Source organism: Arctopsyche grandis, chromosome 13 (genome assembly GCF_051622035.1).
Source record: "Arctopsyche grandis isolate Sample6627 chromosome 13, ASM5162203v2, whole genome shotgun sequence".
NCBI lineage: Eukaryota > Metazoa > Arthropoda > Insecta > Trichoptera > Hydropsychidae > Arctopsyche > Arctopsyche grandis.
The window spans coordinates 19,159,303-19,185,351 of NC_135367.1; the positions used below are offsets into that span (position 1 = coordinate 19,159,303).

Here is a 26,049-nt window from a genome sequence, read left to right on the forward strand (position 1 = left end):
TGATCAAGGTGAAAGTGATGATTTGTCGAGGACGTAATATAGATAATAAGTAAATCGATTTATGAGTCGTTGATAGTGAAAAAATGTTGCTTTTATTAGTAATTTTGTATGCGTATTGTATGTACATATATGGTATTTCATTTGTATGTATGCGTATATGCAAAATTTACTAGTTTTAATAAAAAGCTTTTTATTAAAATATGAATGCGAAATAATTGTTTGAATATTCTCAGAAATCGTCAAATGTTTTAAAAATTTTGTATGAATTATGAATTAAAATTATAATAAGTATAACATTTATTTTTGTCAAAATCTGTATCAGTGTTAAATTGCGCTAAAACACGGCAATGCTCGGTAAACATTATTTTGAGTACCAATAAAATTCCACGTAGGGTATACGTTTCAAAAACTTATTTCAAACTTTGATGATAAAAATCTCAGCTTAAATAAATAAGTAAATGTAATTTTAATTTAAAGTCACGATACTGTCTATATACGTTTACAAGATCGATTGAATTAAAATTGAAATGTAAGATTTGCGTAATTTGAATCAACAGTAGAATACTGAGTTTAAAAATGTTTTCAACTACATACATAGTTAATAAGCATAAGATTGAATCGCCATCGTGTCAAACGGGTTAAAAATAAAATCAACTTAATAAATAATTCGTCGATAACCTCAGATAACTGTACAATACCTGTACACGAAATATAGTAAAAAAATAGATAAACAATGGCGAGTGAATACGTGCAAAAAAAACGACGGTAAATGTATCAATTTTTAATGGTTTCTGTGTCACGGTGTTATGGCGTTTAACAATAAGGAAATGCATTCAACAGGTAAATTATATACATACATACATATATCCAGGTAGTACACAGACCCAAACATTGTACATAAGTACATTACGAGAAGAACACCTTGAAGTAATTAGTTACACATTATGTCAACGGATTGACAGTGAAACGCGGAGTCAGTCGTTCAAAACCGAGGACGCGAGAATTACGCTTTTCCGAGCGATTTCTCAACGATTTTCCGACTCGTGGAGAGCGTTATGTATTAATTACAATGCAAACGTAAACGCTTCCCGTTCACCTTGTCGTAATGAGAAAAAGAGACATGTTCGATATCATCGATCAATTAATATACATATATTGTTGTAGCTAGAGGCTCTGCCCATTACAATTTTGACAGTAATGAGATAATATAATAAAATATCACAATACTTAAACAAATGTCAAGCGTGAAAAAAAATTTAAAACAATCTCCAAAATTATAATAACTGGTTTTAATCCGACTGACTGATTCCTCCAAATATTAATTTGATCGAAAAAAACAATCGCAAGGAACACACGTTACTTGCACGTAGATGGATGCATTCGAGACAGACTGATACGATTTGCAATTTAATTAACAACGACCCTGAATCGGTACACACCCGAGAAGGCAGGTCGTTAAGAAATTCACAACAGACCGACGGAGTCATATTTTGACACATCCAGGGGTCTTAAACGCGATTTAACCAATTAATAAGTTGACTTTTTTCCGCGTATTGTGCAACGACCGTCAAATTTGAGGCTCATCGAGGCTATCTTCGTCCACATTATATTATCTGGTGTCACAATCGAAACGATTCCGAAATATTTGACCTCCAAATTCGCTCGTGCAAATAGATAGCTTATCGTTATTATTTACCATACCTACCAGTGTCGGTTACCGTAGAAAGGAACGCGGACCGGAGTTGACCTTAGCTGATCGATTAAATCCATATAGGTAAATAATAACCGTCGATTAAACGGTACATTTAGCTTAAATTTTATTTAAATGTTTCATTGGCGAATTATAATTATCTTGATTATTTGTTGTGTGTTTACCTGCATCTGTGTTTTATTAAAGTATGATTATGAAATTTGCAATCTCTTACTAATCGTTATCTGTTTTAAAATTTATTATGATAACGTTCAAGACTGACCGGTTCAAAAAAAAAACCTTTTGATTCTTTTGATGGATCTGGATCTTATTTTTGCTTGGAAAACTATTAGAGATACTCATTTTCTCAAATGTTTTTGGTGATAATTTTTATATGTAATGCGATTAACTCAAAAGAAAAATGAAATAAATTTGGCAACGGTTTGTTATGGAAAGTAATATTTGAAAATTGAGTGATTAATTAATATGTATATTAACCCTTTAGCTGCTACGAGGTTTTTCAATGTCCAAGCGAAAAATGCTAACATTTGTAATTATTTTGAAAAAAAATAAATATAATATTTTTTTTTACATACTTACTTCGCCGAACACTCGTAATTTTTATAATACTTTATATACGTTTTTAAGAAGCAGTCGTGGACTCGTGCTCTCTCTTTCTGTCTTGCTTTTACATGCGTGCGTGCGAAAGAGATACCTACATATATACACTAAATAAGTTTTGACGATTTTTTTCCGACGCTTTATTCTTTTCGATAATCTATTTTTAGATATCGATGTATCCTTACAACATGCGATATATTCGAAACAGGTAGCGGTCTTTCTCTCTTTCTTTCTTGGTTTTAATTGTGTACGTGTGAGCGAGACACACAAGGATGCGAAGTTTCTAATAATCAAATAATTTTTCAACATGTATCATAAACATTTTGTATGCATTTCAGTTGCATTTGATTGATTGCATGAATTCGTGACGTCTCGTGACCTATATAATTGAAAGCGGATTTCTATTGTTTTTTGCCATTTATTTTAACTCTGCAAAATGATATCGGACAGTGAAAGTGATGAAAGCGAAATAATAGCTCCTCGCCGAGGAACTCGACAAATCAGCAGCTCTACTGATTCTGAAAATGAATTTATCGACAATAATCAATTCCCAAGTAATAACTCCTTATATGACATTGACAACGAACCCGAAATTTACTTTGATGATGAACCCGAAATTGAAGAGCTTTTATTTAAAAAAATGATAAATATTTATAAAGCTTGGTTGAAAAATAAATATAAATACGTATATAAAAAAAATGTTTCGTGCCACTGATGCGCTGGTGGCTCAAAGAAAGTATTGAAATACGACAATTAATGACGTCAACAACGATCGTCGTAGCAATCTTCGCCGATTTCAAAACAACGATTTATCGTTGTTGTAGCAGTCAAAGGGTTAAGACATTAATATGAACTATGCACCAAATACTTTTATACAGATTCAGAACCATAAGAAAAAATCACTTTCATTGAAATTTTTGTTACAGTTTTCTTGATGAAAAAATATGTAATTCACTTTCTATAATAATACAATGAAGTTTCTGAAAATTTCAATGTACTTAAAAATTTCACATTGCATTTTATCATATCTCAAATAGATTAGAATATCACTAATCAACACAATGAAATTTACAACGAGCTCACGCATTTGTGCAACGACTCCAAAAACGTGCCCATAACCCACTGCAATGTTCAAGTTCAAGAAATGAAACCTACCATATTGCACGTACGAATTTAAAATGTAATAAGAGAAATGCAGATAAGACAACATGCATCTGTAAATTATGTATTGAAAAATTCAGTAAGAAAGTAAGAAGAGGTTAGTAAAAAGTTGACTATCTGTATGAAAGAAGGACGTACAAGAGGATTTAGAAGTAGATTCGAGACTCACCTAAATCTGGAATGGAGCTGGACGGCTCCTCGTGAGGCACACCTCTATCCAAGTTGTGTCTCGAAGGCTTCGGCGGTGGAGGCGGGGGTGGACGCATAGGACAATGAGTGATGACTCCGGGACTCGTCGAGCTGACCAAAGGAGCAGCAGGCGCCCTAAACTCCTTCATCTCCCTCCTATCGTCAACAGGCAGAGCGACAACTTGCAGACCAGGCCGACACAGCTCGATAGCAACCCTCTGTTGCTCACGCAGACGCTGCTGTTCCTCCCGACACCCGTTAACATCCCTGAATCTAACCAAGGGCTCCTCTTGATAATGTTCATTTACGTCCCTAAACCTCACTTTCACCTCATCACTGTTATCCTTATAGCACTGCGGGTCAATTATAGTCCGTAACACATCGCAACTTCTGAACTCGCGATTGGCCGGCTCGATGATCACTCTTGGGTGCTCGTCTACGACGGTCTCCTCGTGGTCTACGACGCCTAAGACCATGTCAGGCTCCAGCTCGATGCGCTGTCCACTGCTCCGCACCGGTTCGTCTTCCCTTTTGGGGGAGAGGCGCGGGAAACTCTGCATGTTTTGGGCCACACTGTTGCACTATCTTGAACGAATGTCAAACGGTTATCTGCTCGTGCGTGCGGACATAACCTTCCGCAATAGGAGCAAGGTGGGAGGGTTTTAAGGGGGGGGGGCGGGAAAATGACACTGGATTCACGTGTGGCCTTGACCGGATGAGTCAAGGCCGCGCAAGGCCAAAGAGAGTGAAAGTGGCAGCAGATGGGATGACACAAATCTCATGACAGTTTAGAGGCGAAAAGGCACTTTTGTTGTTCGGTTTTTTTTATTATTTTTTAGTTTGGATGGAAATTTTTGACACGTGTGTGTTGACGTTCGCGTGTTCGGTTCCCGAGGTGTAGGTCGGATAAGCGGGGCACGCGACCGCTTCGAACGGCCGGCTTTCCCCGACTGCGGTCCGGCCGGTTGAAAGTGAAGGCGGCGTGCGCGGGGCGCAGTGGCGTGCATAGGCGCCGCACAAACCAGCCAGACGCACTCGGGCGCCGCTTTTTACTTTCCTGACAGTGCGCTCTCTCTCCCGCTCCCTCTCCCTCTCCCTCCCCCTTTCGTCCTCCGTCTCATCCCCCGTCGGCGCGGGTTTGGCCGGCCGCCCTCGCCCTCCGCCGCCCCCTGTGCAGCGGCTCGTCTCGCACTGCATGCACCGACCGGCGTGCACTCTTGTCGTAGTACGTACGCCCGACAGTGAGTCAAGGGCCGATTTCCGATTTTTGTTGAACACTCGTGTAGATAGTAGGCTTTCTCATCGTACGCAAATGTTAAACTGTTCATTGTATTAAACGCCATTTTTCCCCATTCTACTGGACAAATCTATGGAAAATACTAGTCATTGTTAAAAATATTGCATTAGCTTGTAGTGAGTGGTAGCGACTGATAAGTCTTGCTAAGACTTTGATTTAAAATAATCGCGTTGTATGGTTTGAAGCATGTATTTATACGGTCAGATTTGAATATTTGAACGTCGATCGTTTCCTATTTCATTCCATTTTTCCCCATTCTAATGGATAAATCTATGGAAAATACTAGTCATTGGCTACGTCCACACTACCGATATTGAATTTTCCATATCCAGTTCCCATATTGCAACCTGTGTTGTTGCTATTTATGGAAAAATTCGCAAATATCGGGTGTAGATATCGATTGTGTGGACGTAGCCATTGTCAAAAATATTGTATTAATCTGTAGTAAGTGGTAGCGACTGATAAGTCCTGGTAAGACTACAATTTAAAAGAATCACGTTGCATGGTTTAAAGTACATATGTATTTCTACGGTTAGATTTGAATATTTGATCGTCGATCGTTTCCTATTTTATTCCATTTCTTCCTCATTCAAATAGATTAATCTATTTAAAATACCAGTCATTGTCAAAAATATTGCATTAGCCTGTAGTAAGTGGTAGCGACTGATAAGTCCTGGTAAGACTACAATTTAAAAGAATCACGTTGTATGGTTTGAAGTATGAATTTCTACGGTTAGATTTGTATATTTGAACGTCGATCGTTTCCTATTTCATTCCATTTCCTCCTCATCCAAATGAAAATCTATGATCAAAATCAATATCATCTATGAAAATATGAAATGATGAAAATCTATATCATCTATGAAAACACTACATTCACTGTTCACTGGGACTAAACTATTGCATTAGCCAGAAATTAACGGCAACGACTGACAAGACTTGGTGAGGGCTCGATTCAAAAGAATCATTCGTTGTACGATTTGAAGTATTTCTAGATTTGAATATTTGTAACTTCACGTCGATCGTTTCCTATTTAATTCTATTTTTTCCTCATTCAAATAAATTAATCTATGGAAAATACTAGTCACTGTCAAATAGGGCTAAAATATTGCATTGGCCAGAAGTAAAGCTTAGTGGTAGCGACTGAGGGGCCTTGATTGAAAAGAATAATACGTTGTACGGTTTGAAGTATTTCTTCGATCGGATTTGAATATTTGTGACTTCACATTGATAGTTTCCTATTTCATTCCAGAATAGCCAGAAGCCAGAAGTTAATGCTAGCGGCTGAGAAGGCCTAGTAAGGCCTCGATTGAAAATAATCAAACGTTTACGGTTTGAAGTATGTACATATTTCTTCGGCCAGATTTGAATATTTGTGAGTTCATGTAGATCGATTCCTGTCATAGTTTGTCAGTTTATCTGATTTGATTGTTGAAATGGCTCCTCACAAAATTTGTAGATATAAAATTTCAGATTTATGTACAGTATATAAATTTACATACGCTTTATCTAATATATAATTTCGAGAGAGACTTTGTATGTACATAAGTTTGTATGTAAGTATTTTTGGTTCGGATCATCGAAAACAAGTCAAAGTTTCTATGACGACGATTCGATTGCTTGAATATTATTTTTTTTCGATTCAAATAAGTTTAATAAAAAAACAAATGATTATTTACTATTAGATTCGCAATGTTTACGCTGTTTATATTACAAATCCTGAGCGAAGCCGGGTAAAATAACTAGTATACAATAAGTTGGGACATAGGAGTCGATTTGATGCAACCTGACATTGTACTATGACAAAAAAATTAAATACATACAATTTGACGGTAAATTTATATACATACTGATATTATGTAGTTAGTAGTGAATAGGAGCAACATCAAGGGCATCAATAAAATATAATCAGTGATAAGAACGTATAAGGTTCTTATTCTTTAGCTTCAAAATCCAAGTGATCAACGAATTTACACTTATTGTATGTACATATGTATGTGAAATTTTATTATCTTGTTCTATTTAAATTTTATTTTCATATATCCAATTTGAATTATTTTTAATATATATGTTTAAGTTGTATATACTTTTTGGATACGTCGTATGAGCGTCAAAGAATATTATTTCTCTTATTATTCATACGAAATAAAAAATAATTTTCTCAGAAAGTTTCATGAAACCCTATGATTATTCTATTTTTTTATAAAGAGAAAAATATAGATATTTACATATTCTAAAATATCGTAGTAATGTATGTTACTTTTGTCACGATTGCAAAAAATATAAAAAAAAAATCGTAAGGACATCACAAAATGTTAAAAAAATACCGATAATACGTATGTACATATGTAATATTTTGCACGTTTGTAAGTATGTATACCTATCTAGATTTACTCCTACGTGTGTTATGTATAGGTATGTATACGTAGGTAATTATGCCTTAAATTATTTCTACGAGAAAATTGTTGTTTTACTTTTTTTATTAAAAATTACCACCTAAAGTGGAGCAGAATTTAATATGAAAATTTAATTTTTTGAATAAAAAAAAGTACGTGTACTTATGAACACTATACAACATACTCTAAATGTATGTATATGTAAGTAAGTATATACATATATTATACATAAACATACCTTCAAAATTTAGAGCTTCAATTTAATATATGTATAAAGAGAGTACGCGTATAATTATGGTGTCGAATTACATATGTATATTTGAATTATCCTATGAAAATATTTACCTCAAAATTATTTATCATGAATTTTCATCAAATGTAAACAATACATATTTAACTAAACTAAATAAATGAATATACGTGCGAACCATAAGTTCCATGACCCCAGTTTCAACACCCCTAAATCATACCATATTAATTCACCATACTCCCTTTTGAATGAAAAATTAACCGAGTTCAACTGAGACCACACAGAGAGGATAACCAGACGACAAGATTTTCCAACATCATCCCGACTCTTAACAAAGTACGCGTTGTAAATAAATTTTAACTCTAAATACAAATATGTAACTAACACATCACATATAAAATAAACGGACGGTTCAAAAATCTCAACCATTTTATTGACTCATCCATCAAAGCTTCGTTGTTTTGTTTCATTCGAAGTTGCAGAACAACCAAAATTTCATCGAATCGGCACTTTCACTTGCAGTACAGTACATTTTTATATCGATGCATACATATAGTACATAGTGGTAAAAACTACCCCGTATAATAGTGGGGTGGGAGTTGCACAGACCACGGCAATAATACGAAATTGTACGGGTGTGGGTGAGTGGGTGGGTATGTTTACTGTATCCACACGCATCCATTTGGTTATTTTGGACAGGGTGGACGAACTATGAAGGTTTTCTGGGCGACGACGTCTACAAATGCTCTGGAACCTAAGGGGGTTTGGGGCGAACCGTTGCAGACAGAGCACTGCCCTCCGCCGAGAGCTTTCAACCCTCTACATTTTGTGCAGTAAGAATGCACGGTTTCTAGATATAAAAACTCGCGCAAACAAGTCGATAAATGTTAGAGAAAGTGCCGATTAGTTTTTGCACTGTTGCAAAGAAAATTCGTTTACCATTTTTGAACGGGCGTTTTACGATTCTGGATACATATTGCATGTATGTGTGGGAGTTATTCGTACGGGGCGCTGAAATAACTTTCTCAATTTTCTAATATTAATTTTACGACTGTTCATGTTTTCAGGCTTCTGTCGGGGAGTTGGTTTAGTCCGTTGGTAATTTAATATTTGCGTGTATGTTTTGTTTAAAATTTAACATTTACATATAAACAAAGTTGCTATATTATCATATATGAGACTATAGACTCGACGAAGCCGATTAACGGTGTGCGGTTAGTCCTTCGTAGGTCATACAACTTGCACACTACAGATTGACCGCAAAGTGTTATTGAAATAATTTATAAACATATGTACATACATATGTATAACAAAGATCTTTTTCATTAAAAATTTAAATGAAAATGGAGGTTTTTTTTTATATTATTAGTATACTTTTTGCGTGGAATATTTAAAAAAAAATTAAACGTCTTATATAAAAGTTTTCTTTTTCTCATTTATGGTACTCAATTTTGAGTGTTGCTGTTTCACTATGATAAACCTTCTCAACAAAAACTTAAGCAAATATCTCTGAGTGCTTACTTTTCGGTAGTCTGCGACGAGGTAAAAAAAAATTAAGTGAAAAAGATAACGATTTGATGCCACAAATTTGTAATGTATACGGTAAATAAATAAACTGTTTATGGGTACTTATTTAATAACAATATTTACATAATTATAATAATGGATGTGAAAGTGTGTTTACGAAAAATGTTGACTTTGAAATGCTCAAACTACAAAACAAAAAGAAATGTTTTGACAACTATATATCATACATATGTACATATATGTATTTCTCCGAGAGCAAAAAAAGATTTTTTATTAATGTATTTTTTGATTATTTCGTATTTATTACATTTAATTACTTTATCTATGTTTGTTGTTTTAATGTGCAACAAAATTTCACATTCATATCTCAAATCAAATAATTTAGTCATATTTTTACAAACGGTATTGGAATATTGTCATCAGTAAGCCAATAAAAGTATATCATCATCATTATTACAGCCATTCGCTATCCACTGCTGGATGAAAACTTCTCCAACACGCTTCACTAATCTCTATTTTGGGCAACTTTCCATATCATCCCATACATTTTTTTTTTAATTTCACCCACCCATCTCCCCTGTGGCCGTCCTCGAATCCTTTTACATTTTCTCGGGTACCATTCAAGCACTTCTTTCGTCCATCCACCAACCGTTCTTCTAGCTACGTGACCCGCCCATTGTCATCTCGATCTTTAAAGCATGCCTACATATGTATATGTATGTATTAATACAACATGGTTGTATTAATACAACATTAAAACAAACTAAATACGTCCCATCATTATTAAACTAAATACGTCATATCATTATTATTATTATTATTTATTATTATTATTATTTATTATTATAATTATAATTATAATTATTATTTATTATTATTATTATTATTTATTATTAGTAATATTTATATATATTTACTTATGTATTTATTTATTTTTTGTTTACTATTTTTTCAATAATCTTTTTATTATCTATATATTATGTATTTATATGGGCGTTGGGGATTGCACTATTCTCCTCATCGTCTGGAATAAAAGCTATTATTATTATATCGTTTTATGACGCATTTTAGAAAAGGTTTTTAAAATATAATTTCTAAATGCATACAGAGCTGGAAGTGAAACCTTATCCATTTCAACAAGTTGGCTATAAAATATTATAGATTGAACATCTTTATTTATTTTGTTTACAAGACATTAACAGAGTGTAGAATCAAGTAGGGTGCAACAAATTAAAATCAATATAACTGGGAATTGGTGCATTGTTTTCGCAAGAAATATTATACGTCTCTTACGAGTGATTCTGCATAGGTAGAGCATTTTTAGTCAGCGTGTAGGTATACGGGCACGGTTAATAGCTCGTCGTTGCGCAGTCAAGTAGGATGATACTGAACTGCATACTTTGCATGGAAAGTGAGTGGGATCGCTTGACTGGATGTGTATTGCTCTTAATTGCATATGCAATATTGCAAACACATTTTGATGTTGCCCTTCTAGGCCAATTTGCATATTGTCTTCTCTTGGCAAGTCGAGGTGAAGGCCGGTCGAGTACACCCCCACACTCGCGCGAACTCCTACAAACCCAGACGAGCATGTGACACGATCTAACCATAAATCGAACCGAGATCCAATAAAAAGAGTATTTAATATCGCGATCGAAACGTCAAACGTCTTATAATAACCCAAGCATGCGCGAAAATTCTATTCTTGTTCTCCGCCCTCGGCGTCCCTTTTATTCCCTCTTTCACCTTCGGCGTCCCCTCCCCTTATATTCCCGGCTTTCGTTACGATGCAATAATTCTTCTCACACCCTTCTCCACCCCCCCAGTACGAACGTAGGGTAGTCCTTCCACCCTTCGTCAAGACGAGAACGTGGCCCTTTTAACGCGACGCCAAAACAGCGCACGAATTTTGCATTTTCGATTTTGTAATAATATATAATAACTATCAACAGTTCCGAATTTTTTTCTGTTATATAAAAGGATTATGTATATCCAGTATAGAAAAATAATTTTTTGCACAATTTTTTCAAACTGAATTCATGAATAATTCATAATTATAATAATTGTTAACGTTTAGATACATATACTACCATAATTTTTTTTAAAACATATCGATTTGCTTTTATAATCCAGATATTTCATTTTTTATTTCGACTTATCAAATAGATTTATGCTATAATAAATTAATCAGCTACATATTATTTATGTTCAATTTTATATAAACATATGTTTATTGTATGGAATATTGCCATCTTATGGACAAACAGTTGTCGAATTACGTTGTTGTGATTACTTGATATATGCCGGGTTGACACGATACGAGCGAACCCATACCGAGCCGCTCGTACGTCACTAGTAACGTGGTCTAGGGATCCCAATCGAATATTCGAGTATTCGAATTATTCGTCTGATTTTTCAGCCATTCGTTATTCGAATACTTCAACAACTATTCGAATATTATTCGTGTATATATATATATATATATATATATAAATATATATATATATATATATATATATATATATATATATATATATATATATATATATATATATATATATATATATATATATATATATATATATATATATATATATATATATATATATATATATATATATATATATATATATATATATATATATATATATATATATATATATATATATATATATATATATATATATATATATATATATATATATATATATATATATATATATATATATATATATATATAAATATATATATATATATATATATATATATATGTTTTTTTAAAACATTTCATAAACAAGTTATATTTCGCAATACATGTAAATTTATATCATATTCGTATACATAAATGTATTTAACATCATGCGTAGGCAAGTACATACATACATATATTCGTCGATTGAATGCCACGTGCCGATTCTCAGAATTCTTCCCAAAAATAGAAAACAGAACGAATGAAAGACGTAATAAGACGGTAATAACATTATTAATTTATCTAAATTAATAATTCCAAAATTAGAAGAAATGCTTCAAAATCTGAAATTATATCATTTACAATTGAACTGATGGAAAAAAATACTAGTTTCAGAAAGCACTAACTCTACTGACTCTACTGACATAGAAGAAATTTAAATTAACACCAACAATTTAGGAACAATTATGGAACAAGAATTGATAAAAACCATTTCAAAATAAAATAGCATAATAAAAAAAGAAGATTTCAAAAAATTCGACAAATTTGAAAACAAAAACAAAAAGCCTGGATATCCTATACCTTGCCCTATTAACAATAAAACCGACATCAATAGCGTGTGAACGAGTATTTTTGACTGCAGGGTGGATGAAAACAAAAATTAGAAATAGAATCGACAATGAAACATTCAACGCATTATTATTTCTGAAACTAAATTAAGATTTTTCCATATTATATTTTGTTAATTTATTTTTAATTGCAATTTTCTCAATTTTACAAACTATCTTAAATTTAATTTGTGTGTGTATTTTAGTTTTATATGTTTTTTGAATTTTAATTAAAAATGTAAATTAAAATTACATATGTGTTATTAATTTTAATACACTACATATATAAATATAGTGTGATCGATGCTTAGTACATATGTCATTATTTTTTTTTTAATTTTCGAATATATTCGAATATTCGATTAGCTCTTGATTTACTATTCGATATTCGAATAGTTGACGTCGACGAATATTTGGGATCCCTAGTGGTAACGTCCGAGTAACGCCCGAGTGAAAAAAATAACTAACTCGGTCTGAGTGCGCTTGTATAGTGTCAACCCAGTATTATTTTATGTTTCTAAATAAACATTTAAGAAAATAAATATGTTACTTTAACGTCGATTAAATCATAATTTATTTTATAACGAAATCATTGATGTCAATGACTTGTTTAACTTGTCACCTTGTACTTGGAGGTGTGATTTCCTGTTGCTTGCATATATTTCATTTTGCTACATTGTAACATTTATTTTATAAATAATAAATACGTGCATAAATTGATAAAATGATTTCAAATAAAAAAAATTGCATTGATAAAATTTAAAATTAGTGCAAAGTGATGACTTTGAATATCATCACTCTATTGATTGATGAAATAATAAGGTTCGAAAGTTCGTAAAGTACGCGAAATATATTATTTTGAACATAATATTACATCAATGTTTCTATTCAAACATTCTACTCCTCTTCTTATTATTAAAATTATTTATTATTTGAAAATTAGATCCATCGACAGCAAAAAAAAATTATTTACAAATACGTACGATTAACGATTATCTGCAATAACAAAGAATGCGTAAAAAAATGAAATATTTTCTTCAGTAAAAAGAAAATAACACAAGACGCCTACGACAAAAACAAGACAATGTCGTTCAGGGGTGTAAATGAACGCTTTTGCATTGGAATAAATCACAAGTTATCCAAAAATACGAATAACATTTAAAAATATTATAGTAGTATGCACTTGCGCGTATATTTATATAAATAAAATTGGGATTTCAATGGCGCGGTTTAATTTTAGTGAATATTTTTTTAAGAGGAAGGGCCAAAGATAGGGGTGGGTGAACCCTGCAAACCGGGTGTGTTACCTTCGCCCTTTGCTCGTCGCCCTCGACCGTGTTCGCGTCCTTCCAGCTCTGGGGTGAAGGGCGGTGGGTGGGCGGGTGGGTGGCTGGGAGGCAGGGGTCCGGAACCGGTGGTGCGGGGATGCTGCGCGCGCATGCAACCTTGTCCTTGGGCCTGAATCGGGCGCTTGATCTGCCCCGAGAAAGAGGGGAAGGGATGGCGGCGGAGGCAGAGGAGGAAATAGGGGGCGAAGTACCCTCCCTTCCGGGAGATGGAGGTCCCCGGAGGGATTCACCCCTCGTGAAGAGAGCCTAAAATAAATAGCGCAGCACCCGGTGCACCGGTCAAGTTGTTCTATATAAGTATTTATATCTATTTATAAATTTACTACAGCGGAATTTTAATTACGCTATGTTTGTTTTAATCATGACAAATTAGGTTTTACTTGTTTTGCAAATTGTCTCAGTAGAATTTCTTGACTCCTTTGTTAATTTTTGATAAAAAAAAAAACAATAACATTATTATAATAGCAGAAAAAGTAATAATATCAAACAACAAAACGCATACATAGCAGGGAATGTCTAGCATCTACAGCCAATACCAATATATAATATGTATAAGAACCAGCCGCAAATACAAAACATCCCTGCGAGATCCAAATGGAAGAGAGAAGATCAAAATTCCACTTATACATCACATCCAATTATAAAAATAATGATGGCTACCAGACAAATCTCCGATAACCTACGCTCACTGAGGTGGAAAATATCACATTCAGGCACAGAAGCAACGATTTCATTCGATAAAGAAACTTATAATACTGGGTGCATATTGAGACGACACGGCAATTGAAGTAACACGACCAACTTTGATAAAGCTTCAACCAGAATATTGGATCATCTCGATGGCTAGTTATATTTATGTATATTTATATTAACCATGGTTCCATCACAGGCAGCCCTAAAGCTATAAATATGGCCAGACTTGTGCATACATACATATGTATATAGCCAGCAGTATATGCAGCTCGGTGGTTGCGTTAATGCTAACCACCGAGAGGATGCCGGGTTCGAAACCTGGGTTAATCTCGATTGAGAATAATTTATTGCGATTATTTCTGCAGCTCAGACTTGGATATTTGAGACTCCAAATGATTGCTTTATTTTTCGATTGAAGTAAAACCAGGACTCGAGCCCGGGACCTCTCAGTCGTAAGCAGTATACTCTAACCACTAAGATATGCTGCTGACTAAGTAGTTTTGCCATATTGCGTCGCGTCAATATGAAAGCAGCCAGGATTCTGATTTTCAACAAGAATTAGTAGAACGTCTAATTCAACTATGTGTTTGTCGAGAGGCAACCTACATAAGTAAGTTACATAATTTGATTCTAACCTAACTTAATTTCGTTTTGCTCCATACAAAAGGAAACCACTGAATTAATACCCCTCCTATTTAATGATTATTTATTAAATGATTTTTTTTAAATACACATATGTATGTATCTCACAATGATACGCAAAATGAGGTAGGTATGCCAGTTCAACTAAAAGAATAACCAAATAATTACATAATCCCAGAATTTTCCGTTACACAGGGATTCTCGTATTTTCTCCACTTTGTGTATCCTTTAAACAATACAAATTTTAATAAACAATTCATTTTTATATTTTATTATTATATTATGTATTGTAATTAGTCATTAAACACGTGCGTGCGTGCGGTTTCGTTCGCGATTTTCATGTGTAATGTACATATACATAATATATGAAATTCTTGTTCCTAATAATGATTCAAGGCCAATTTTTTTCTTTATGCAATATTTTAATTCAAATATAATACGGTAAAAAATATTATGAAAATGTTAGAAAACGACCAGAAAAGGTTAAGATTTGACCTCTCAAAATATAAATGCGTATAAAAAGTGATTAATTACAGTATCATAAGCAAACAGTGGTGATTCTTGAATGTAAGCAAAATTGACAAATTTAGCATGATTGAAATTCTAGGAATAAAAGGAACCATTATTTCAATGGAAACATGTATGAGCGAACCAATTTCATATGCCAATCCAATGATAATGCCGAATTGTCATGCTTAGTCATCATATAGAAACAAATGCAGAATAATATCATGAAACTAAGTTTCGACTCTTTATTATTATAATTTATGTCACTTTTAAACTAAATAAAATTTTAAACTTTGAATGCTGTTTAATTCCGGAAATCATGACCGATACGAAATACATATTTAATTTTAGAACGGATCTAATTTTCACGATGACACGTTTGTAAGAAAGTGAAGAGGTAACCATTTCGATCTACGTAAAAGCGACACTATTCACCTTCAAAACAAATTTTTAAATCACGGTCAAATGAGTCACACATCTCACGTGTATAAAAATATGCACACACGAACAAACCATAACAACAACAACACTATAATGTAGGTCATCGAATTAGCACGTGAAAAACCGAAAGGGTATTATATTATAATATGTGGGCGAACACATGACCCCCCACTCACCCACCCCCACAGGAAATACTTCACGCACACAAACCCCACATCGAACAGATTGATTTGAAACTGTGCACACGAAGGGGCTTTTCGACCCCAAATATACCCTCTGGGGTCCCTGTGGCAGAAAGCGTCGACAATTAATTACATAATTTAATATTCAAACTTAGACTACGCATACTCATATAAAATCCGCAGGCTTTTGGTATTTCAAAGCGTATGATTTAGTTACATATAAAATTCATTCCTGTATATAAAATATAATATTTAAATGCGCATAATACTAGCTAGGGGCGTCTAAACTCTTCGAGTAATAGAGAGATAGATTGCGAATTTTTGAGGGGATATCTAAAGTTTTTAAAGTTTACAAAACGATACCACATTTTTGTAGGAGATTTCAAATGCGGTTGATATTTGAAGTATAAACTTCTTTTTGTAAGGGGTGAGCCAAAAATAGTTATGGAAATACATAGTGTAACGAAAGTGAAAAAATCGAGGGTTAATCTTTCAACTCTCGCTTTGTATCACTCTCCACATCATCCAACCACTGATAAGGAATGTCATGTATTTAAATATTAAATTATGATGCGCCGTAGATGAAAATTTTATTCAATGAATACAAAAATTTATTTGACTTTTGAATCAATATTATTATCGATTTTTTTAACAATCCAAAAATCGTTCTACAATTTGAACATCTTTGTAGGAAAATATTTAGAAGTGGTTGATATTTTTTTATATCTGGGCTCCAGTGAAAGTGAACCGGAAATACAGCAAAGGATTTCAACAACGAGAATGTTGCAGTTGTCGAAGATTTGGAAAAAAACTAAGGTTTTACTAAGAAATTGACAACAGTGAACCAATTTGTGTGCGAAAAGAATCCATATAACGCCGATCTCTGCTCATAAGGAGAAACTTTATGTCTATATGGACTAAGAAGTCGAGACGTGGATATTGAAGGCAGCAGATATAGTAAGGATCAATGCTTTCGAGATGTGGTTTTAGAGACGGATGTTGAGAGTTCCTTGGGGTCCATTCTTGAGGAAAACAAGATCAAGGAAAGACTCCCCACAATGAGGAGAGGAGAGTCTGAAAAAGCTGGTTGTGGTCGGTGGTGTGAGGAGAAGAAGTGGAAGAGGCAGATCCCCGACACACTCTTCTATATGTAATGGCAGTTCTCCGTGGACAAATGGAAGCAGTTTATCAGGGAAAAAAACCTCATCATAATCACGATCCTCAGGAATGAGGCACACGACTACTACATAGAAAGATTTTTTTTAATCAAGTATTCCGCAAGCCGCAGTTTTCACACCGCTTTCGTGTAAACATAACGAAATATACGACCGGCGAAATAATAATAAAAATCCTTTCACCCAAAAAGACGATGGGGTGTGTATAATTAAACCTTTTGTGGAGGTAGCAAATTCGCGATAGCATCTCCGCGGTTGGATGACGTGACCCACCCGTTAACGACTTAACGTAACGGACTAAAAATTTGACCAAAACCTTGAACTTATCGCGTCGACATTGAATTCGAAACGCTCGCACGACTCAAGACGAATGACCAAATTGTATTGTGATATGGTTACAGGGTTGGAACGGCCCAAAAGAGTCCAAAAAAAATTTTTTTTAAGTGGCACACCGCTACCACACTACCTACCATTCACATGTAATTTTCGACGCGTTAAAAATGCTATGCGAAATTTTTACGCTGTGCAAAAAAGTGTAAGTCGTTAAAATAAACCCACATTTTGATGATGACGGCGATGATTTACGCACTATATACTCTTTTGATTTTATTATATCGCTTTGCATGCAAATCGAATCAAACGGCTCGTTCAATTGAATCTCGATATGAATTCTCGTAAATTCTAATACACACGAACGAAGGGGGGAATATTTTTGTGAATTTACTGCGTAAAGTTTTGCTAATTAACTTTCGAAAACCGAGATTGTAATATATAATTACAATGCGGCAGGATCATATATTATTTGCAAGTTTGTAAATTACAATTGGTTTGTAACCACTGACCGACGCAATTTCAACAATGAATTAAATTAACATTTAATTTGAAATAATACGGCAGGTAAATAAATCGATTTAACGATAACCAGCAATATATCTCAGTGGTTAGCGTATAATGCTATAAACTGAGGGGTCATGGGTTCAATCTCGGGCCGAGTGTTGCTGGTCACACTTGGATATATGAGACTCCAGGTCAATCGTTTCCTATCATAGTTTGCCAATTTAGCACAAATTGGAAACCTATTTTCATTTGTTACCATTATTTTAATATAATTTCAAATTCATAATAATAATGTCATAAATTTTTATAAAATATATACATATATCATTCATATTTGGCCATAGATTATTATTCACAGACGATACAACACAGTCCAAATAAAAGTATTAAAAATTATATAAAAATATGCACATATATTTGGACATATTTCTATTTAAAAAGACAGAGGGGTAAGTAATCTTATGTTTTATAGAAATAATTTTTTTTCTCAAATAATATTATATACTTTGAATTTTGAATGATTGGAAACAATATGCAAACACAACTCATTTTCAAGGCTCGTATCAATTGGTTACGGATCAAAGTGAATGTGTTTAGGATATTATGAAATTAAATTTTATTTATCTAAATTGGGAAGGAACGGATTTTATAACCGAATATAGACTTATTAAAATATGAAATAATATATTGCGAATTTGACGCCATTCAATTACTGATTTAAATACTACATTTAAGCAAATAGGTACATATTTGTGAAATTCAACGCTAAGCTTCATAGTTCACGATAGCCGAATAAATTAAACTTATTAACAGAACAATATTAAATCAACACTGAAATATCTACGTTTACAGGGTCAAACAATATAAACTTGCCTTTATTGAGCAAAATTGCTTTTAGCTATCGAGTCTAGTAATTACGTTATTTTTAGATTAATGTATCTATTCGATTCGACATACATACATATTACATACATTCACTAAATCCGATATTTTGTCATTATTGATTATATACATATGTATATACGAGTGGCGCTACCCGGCTTTTCCACTTTTGACGATGTCTTCCGTTTTAGCACGGATATAATAAAAATAACTTGAAATAGAAATGCAGAGAATACAGTCTTGCAGAGAATACTGTCGAATCATAAAAAAAATCGTCATTTGTTTTATTATTAAATTTATTTGAATCGAAAAAAATATATATTTAACGACCGACCAATTACAAACGTCTTTGATCAATACAGCCAATCAGAAACGACTTTGACGACAGCCAACCAGAAACGAATTACAGACGTCGTTTCGGTTTTATATGTATGTAAGATACTGCATGTCTTTAACTACATTTCAGAATTATGTGAAGCAGTGGTCGCCACGTGGGCCCTTTTCGGGCGTAGTTGATATTTTGGATGCGAATTTTTTTCTAACTGATAAAGGACGAATACTTTTGAAAATGAATAACTACAATGAATATTTATGGGATATTAGTACCTGCTATTCCCGTTCATAGAGACTATTTTTGTATGAAATTACTGTTAACTGAATACTTTTTTTTCTAAGCAAAACATTATCTAGCTTGCTGTTTTGCATCTAGATGTTTATTTTATTTCTCTTAATTTTCTTTTTTTTTTAATCTATACCAGGAAGGCCTAACAAGTAACCCCAATGCGCCGTTCTGGCCAGAAACATTGTACATTTGATAAAAATATTATTAATGTTATACAAAGTACATAAATAAACATCAATTAATATCCACATAGACACTCATGATCAAATTTGTAAATTTGCAGCAATTTATACAATTCAGCGAATTTCAAGATTGCTGGAAACTCCAGATTTTGCAAGAAAATGCGTAAGGTTGCCAATTTGTTGGAACCGCTTCAATGAAAATCAGTCAAATTGGCAAACTCTGATAGGAAACGATCGACCTGGAGTTACAAATCCTAGGTCTGGCCAGCAGAAACCAGTGGGATTTGAACCCGTGACCACTCTGTTCAAAGCATTATATGCTAACCACTAGTCTATTCTGCTGGTCAAAATAATACTTCTATAATATAATAATAATAAAATAATACTAATAATTTAAAAATAATACTCTCAAAGGAGCCGAATAGTTGAAAACAAGAAATAAAGTTGAAATCACGGATGGACGGACCTATGTCGTTAAATGTAAATGCAAGCCTAAATTTAGAAGTAGGTATTTCCACAACAAAGAGAAAATGGAAAAGACTATTTTTATCTAAAATATTTAAATTGTTATTGATTTATTTTATGATAGTAAACATAGTATTATGCTATTGTGATTTATTTTATTAAAATACATATTATATTTTATAAAGAAAATCCGAGTCAACTGCATCTATAGAAAAAAAATAGGACAATACTGGAAAAATGAACTCGACCAAAAAAAAGCCCACGTGGCCACCACTAACTTACTTTAATTCGAGTCGAATGCACACACACACACACACACACACACACACACACATATTTGTCGTTATGTATGTATGTATATCGATTTCATTTACACACATCGATTTCATCCATTTTTAAGCACTAAAATATTTTATTAATATACACACATACTACAATTCCTTCTCAAAGTCACCCGTGAATAACATTAGTGAAACAGTATGTATAATAATGCTCGGTTTACGAGTATTTAAGGGTATTGGTTTATAACTTGGCACTTTGAGACCCATAATAGAATTTGAGGCGTCCTATGGGTGTGTCGCGGGACAAAATTGTATGTAATCGGTGGATGCAAAAGCCGGTCGTGGCAATGGGGGCCCCCGGAGCGTGCGCCCTTGGCCGCCCGAGAACTGAGGCCGGGGTCACGGCACCGGGATGCCCCCACCCTGCCCTTGCCCTGCCTCAAGGGCTGCGCCCCCACCGCACCGTGACGTAAAACACACACTCTCAACCGAACACTAACCCTACCCATCTTCCTCATCGGATAATGATTGATGTAACCCCGCATAAATCGAGGATACTTCGATTCGTAATCGAGATATAAAATACGTATGTACATACATATGTATTATATAGAAAAAAATCGGTTCTCGTACTCTTTTTATGTAACGTTTCGAAAACAGTCGGTTTTATTATTGTATTTTGCACTTTGGCAAAGTGGGTGAAAACAAGAACGTCAAAGAGATAATTAAGTAAAAATACAACCTTGACAAAGTTTGTTTATGGTTTGGAAAATTCATCAAAGTTTACGGCGGATGGAACGAGAGACGCCTTCAATGTTATCCGATAAATTAGACAGAAAATCGAAACTTATGCAAACGGTTCAAATTATACGTAATATTCAAGGTTTCTATATGATAACATTTTTATAAATAATTAAAACGAACCTTTTGATTTTTTATTACATTGAAGTACTACTGAAATGTCCAAAAGTCAACTAACAGACTTCGAGGCCTTTTCCTTGTACTATTCCACACCATTTGAGAGTGATCCTGATGATTTCGTTGGGTTCTCGATTCTGATGGGATATTTTTCTTTGAGATAGCTACTCGTAAACTTTTCGTTTCAGTTATTTCGTATCAATTCATGATTGTACACTTGAAAAATGATTTTTTCTTTAATATTTAAATCTAAAGCCTGTTACCCGAAATTCGTTTCAGAGGTTCTATAAAACACTCTAAATACTTCTATCCCACCTGTCAGGATTTTCGCCCACTCTCCATTTTAAGTATGTATGTAGCTCTCTTCAATTCGATTAATATGTATTTATTTTAATTACATCTCAACAGGCACTCCTAAATTATGTATGGAAGAGTTTCTATTTTTAATTATCGTTCTAAAAACACTGAATTTGTTAAACAATAAATTTTATTATAAATTTTTTGTGTAAAATATACACTACAAGAATCAACAATTAGTAAATCAACTACTAAAATATATTTCCCGGAAATATAATATAAATGTATATAAAAACGGACGGGTTGTATGTGTGCAAGTGCATCAACATGTATGAAGATTAAAAAAAAAAACAAATTTTACAATTATCAAGAGTTATTAAATCAAATTTTACAATTATCGATTTTGAATGAGATTAAGATTTCGATTCCGATTCCGGTTCTGGTAATGTAATAAAAAACATGAATATAAAAATACAAAAAATATGAATATAAAAATATAATACCAATTAAAATTTATTAAAACTCAACATGGAGCATATTTCTACAGATTATTTTTTGAGATTCGTGCGACAATCGGTAACAATTATATTGTATTTACTAAAATACCTTTCAGCACCCACACTATTAAAGGGACACCAAATAGATTTTAGAGCTGCACAACCAAACTCTTCATATTTAATAATAGCAATATATCCTGCGTGGATTCACTTTTTATATTCTCTATTAATTGTCCTTCCAAACATTGAGCCTTTGTTAATTAAAGGGATAGGAAGACCCCTCTAAATTGTCTATTAATTTTATGCAAATTCCACTTTTGTTTTTTATTTTAGCATCTATTCGCATATTTTACGAATTTAGCATATATTAGCATCTATTCCGAATTTTAGCATCAATTAAGGATTAATAGCAAAATGCCAAAAATACGTCTCTCTAAAAATAAGGTTTGAAGATCTGGCTCATTTATAATACCAAAAAAAAAATCATCACAGTCGACTGTAGCGATGAGTATTGATGCGATACTCGAATTCTATCATCGAAAGGGTTATATAGCCTTAAGAGATGAGGTTGGCGGATGTAAATTTATGTATGTACATATACACTCAGGGTGGTACAGGGCGTATAAATAAGATTTGATCCGGTTTCGATCCTGCTCTGTCTCATTCCGTAGTCCCGGTGAAGGTCGCCTCGAACGGATTGTGTGGTGCGGGGGTTGGGGGGCGGAGGCTCTCGAGGCGGCGCTGCGCCCCCGCGCGGGTGGGGCCCCCTGAGTGGGTCGTTCACCCCGGCAAAAACTGGGTTTTCGGAGCTCGTTACACGAGCCTGCCGAATCGATGGAGCGTTCTACTAACCGACTCGCGGGTAACTTCCTGCCGACGGATGCCTGTGACGTAGACAACTGTGGACCAAAGGGACACTCGAATAGCATAAATTTACAAAATAATAATAAAATCATTTTTTTCAAATTAAAATCGACCATGATATCACCAAAACACACAAAGACAAGTAAAGATAACTAAGTAGCCACTACTTAATGATTGTTACCATTCTTCAGTTGCGACACGAAAAATGATGAAGATCTACATAAATACATACTAATGGCGTGTTGTCATTGGACTAGAGGGCCTTGGCTAGTCCTCTAAATTTTTTTACCCAAAATTTAAAAATATCAAAAATTCAATTACAATAAATTCAAATCGTTGTCCATATAGTTGTTGTTCACTCGGATTAGCGAAGTTCAGAAACCAGAATCTGCCCTACTTGAGGAAGTTGTAGTGATAGTGGACTTTTATGGTATGGTCCGCCGCGTCGTTCGCCTGAACGGACTCGCCGTCTCAAGTATGTTCCCTTCGCGATACTCGTATGTATGGACGTTCCGTTGAACACAAACAATTTTTAATTTACTTGTCTCTTCAAGCATTTATGGAATTTTCACTAAGAATATTCTGATTTGTGTATATCAAACATCATTTTGAACTATTTTTTTTTTTGTTAAAATAACACATATTTATACGGAAATTCTTGAGTACAAATATGGCAAGGGACTCGGCTCACGTAACAATTCCCTCAGGACAAATCAGTCCGGAGTGCGCGGAAACATATAAGGTAGCCTTGGGATGTTGCATTCTCAATCAACTGTTCGAGAAATCATTCAGAAGATTAAACTTTGAAAACAAACAAGATGTTATTAAGAAAGGTAGGCTACTTAGAATATTTCTGTTAGCTCAAAAATGAAAAGAAAAAAAACCATAATCATCACTTCAAGACAGATTATTATATTAAAAAATAAAAATATTTTTTTCTGTCCATACCGAATCCCCTGTTTTAAAAGTCACGACACGTCAATGGTACATACTTATTTTCCCTCTTATTCCCTCTATGTCTCCCAATCACAGCAGATTAGTTTAAAATGCGATAAAATATGTTAACAGTCACCCATTATCACAAAGTCCCAAATGTAAAAACGCCGGATAGTCTACTAAAAGTAAAAATATGTATATCTCCAAAATAAGAATGCAATAGTTATTTTTTATTTAATTTTGGAAATTTTTGCGCAGATTTAATGAAAAGTTTTATTGAACTTGAAATTTAATGCATCACCATCATAAAAAGTGGACTTTTGAAAAAGTACAATCACTTGTGTGCGACTTATAAAAAAAACATTATTTCAATTTTAACTGCCACAAATCATTATAAATCTGTACATTGGTTTCATATATGTATATGTAGTATGTATGTATATACTCGTATTTGGAGACCAAACATAAAAGATAAACTTTTCACAATCCTGAAATAATTGTAATCAGTGCTATGACCATGGCCGTAGTCAAGGCTGTGGGGGTGCTAGCCCACCCCTAAATTAAATAATATATGCATCTTTAATTAAGAGACTTTTTGAATTTTTCATTCGTTTCCAAACATAGAATATTTCTCTGGAACCTTTCGAACTAACATGAGTCATTAAAAATGTGAAGAATATTATATTTTCTTTAAATATTAATACTTTCGTTTTTTAAATCCCGAAGAAAACCCAGTCTTATTTCTGCTTTCAACTGTAATATAATATCAACTGTAATAAATATCAATTTCATTTCGGTTTTTGAAAATTATATTTTCGTAAATATGTATATTGTGAACGCGAATTTTGCTGCTAAATATGAATAGAAGCGGGGGACATAAGTAATGGACTTTGTCAGTAATTGATATACATACATACATATATGTTACAGTTGAAGTGTGTCTTCTAGTTTTAATATATTTTAACTAGTTGGAATATATCGCATCTAACCTAGTTCCAACTACCGTTGTAGTTGAAATGTATTTTCAGTTGTAATATACATATTTTGACTAGTTGGAATGTAATTTCAAAGTGTCTAGAATTATACATATATATGTATGTGTACATATGTAGCTTGTTCAGTAAATCGATTCGCTTGGATCAATGTGTAAATTACATATGTATTATGAACATATGTACTATGAATCATATTTCTGAGGGGTGCACACCTTAGAAGTATTATCTCACGTAGCAAGTTAATATGAAATTGAACATACATTGTACCTGCATATATAAGTGGTACAAATTTTCACATTGACGATATTATGGCAGGGAAGTTGCCCAATTGAATTCGATTTGCTGAATTGATAACACGTATTTGTATGTTTTCGACCTTGAACTCCTTCGATGAACTTCGATTTGTTTGAACTGAACGCGCCTACTACGTACATATGTAAGTGCTTACAAAAGGAAGATTAATAAAATCGCCTGTTCGTCAGATTCAAAAGCCGAAATGATAAAAAAAATCGCTTGATGATAAACAGTACAATTAGCAATTAAGTCAATCTATTATGTTAAAGGTACCTTTGTGTTTACGAGCAATTGATTGCGCATTTGAGAAGCGTCGGTGTTTAATGCAGGGCACGCTTCCGGAAGAATTAAAAGTTTAACGCCCTTGCTGTGACGCAATCACCAGCTCAAGGTTGCTAATCATCCAGGGTTGCCAAATCGTTAGTTTGGATATTGTTATAAATTGACGAACCACAAACCATATAATAATCACAAAGATCATATGCAAGTCAAATGAGAATAATTTTTATACCACCGGATATGATATATGTATGTATATATATAATATTATGGCATTTCTTAT

General features: G+C 33.6%; 1 protein-coding gene across 1 annotated transcript in view; it reads right to left on the bottom strand.

Annotated features, from left to right (window-relative positions):
- Eip75B (Ecdysone-induced protein 75B) overlaps positions 1–4,613 on the bottom strand; it is a 191,427-nt gene extending 186,814 nt beyond the window's left edge. The window contains exon 1 of the mRNA XM_077443710.1: positions 3,642–4,613. Coding sequence (XP_077299836.1) covers positions 3,642–4,221 — 580 coding nt within the window. The 5' untranslated portion in view covers positions 4,222–4,613. The remainder of the gene's footprint in view (positions 1–3,641) is intronic.
- Positions 4,614–26,049: the final 21,436 nt, after the last annotated feature.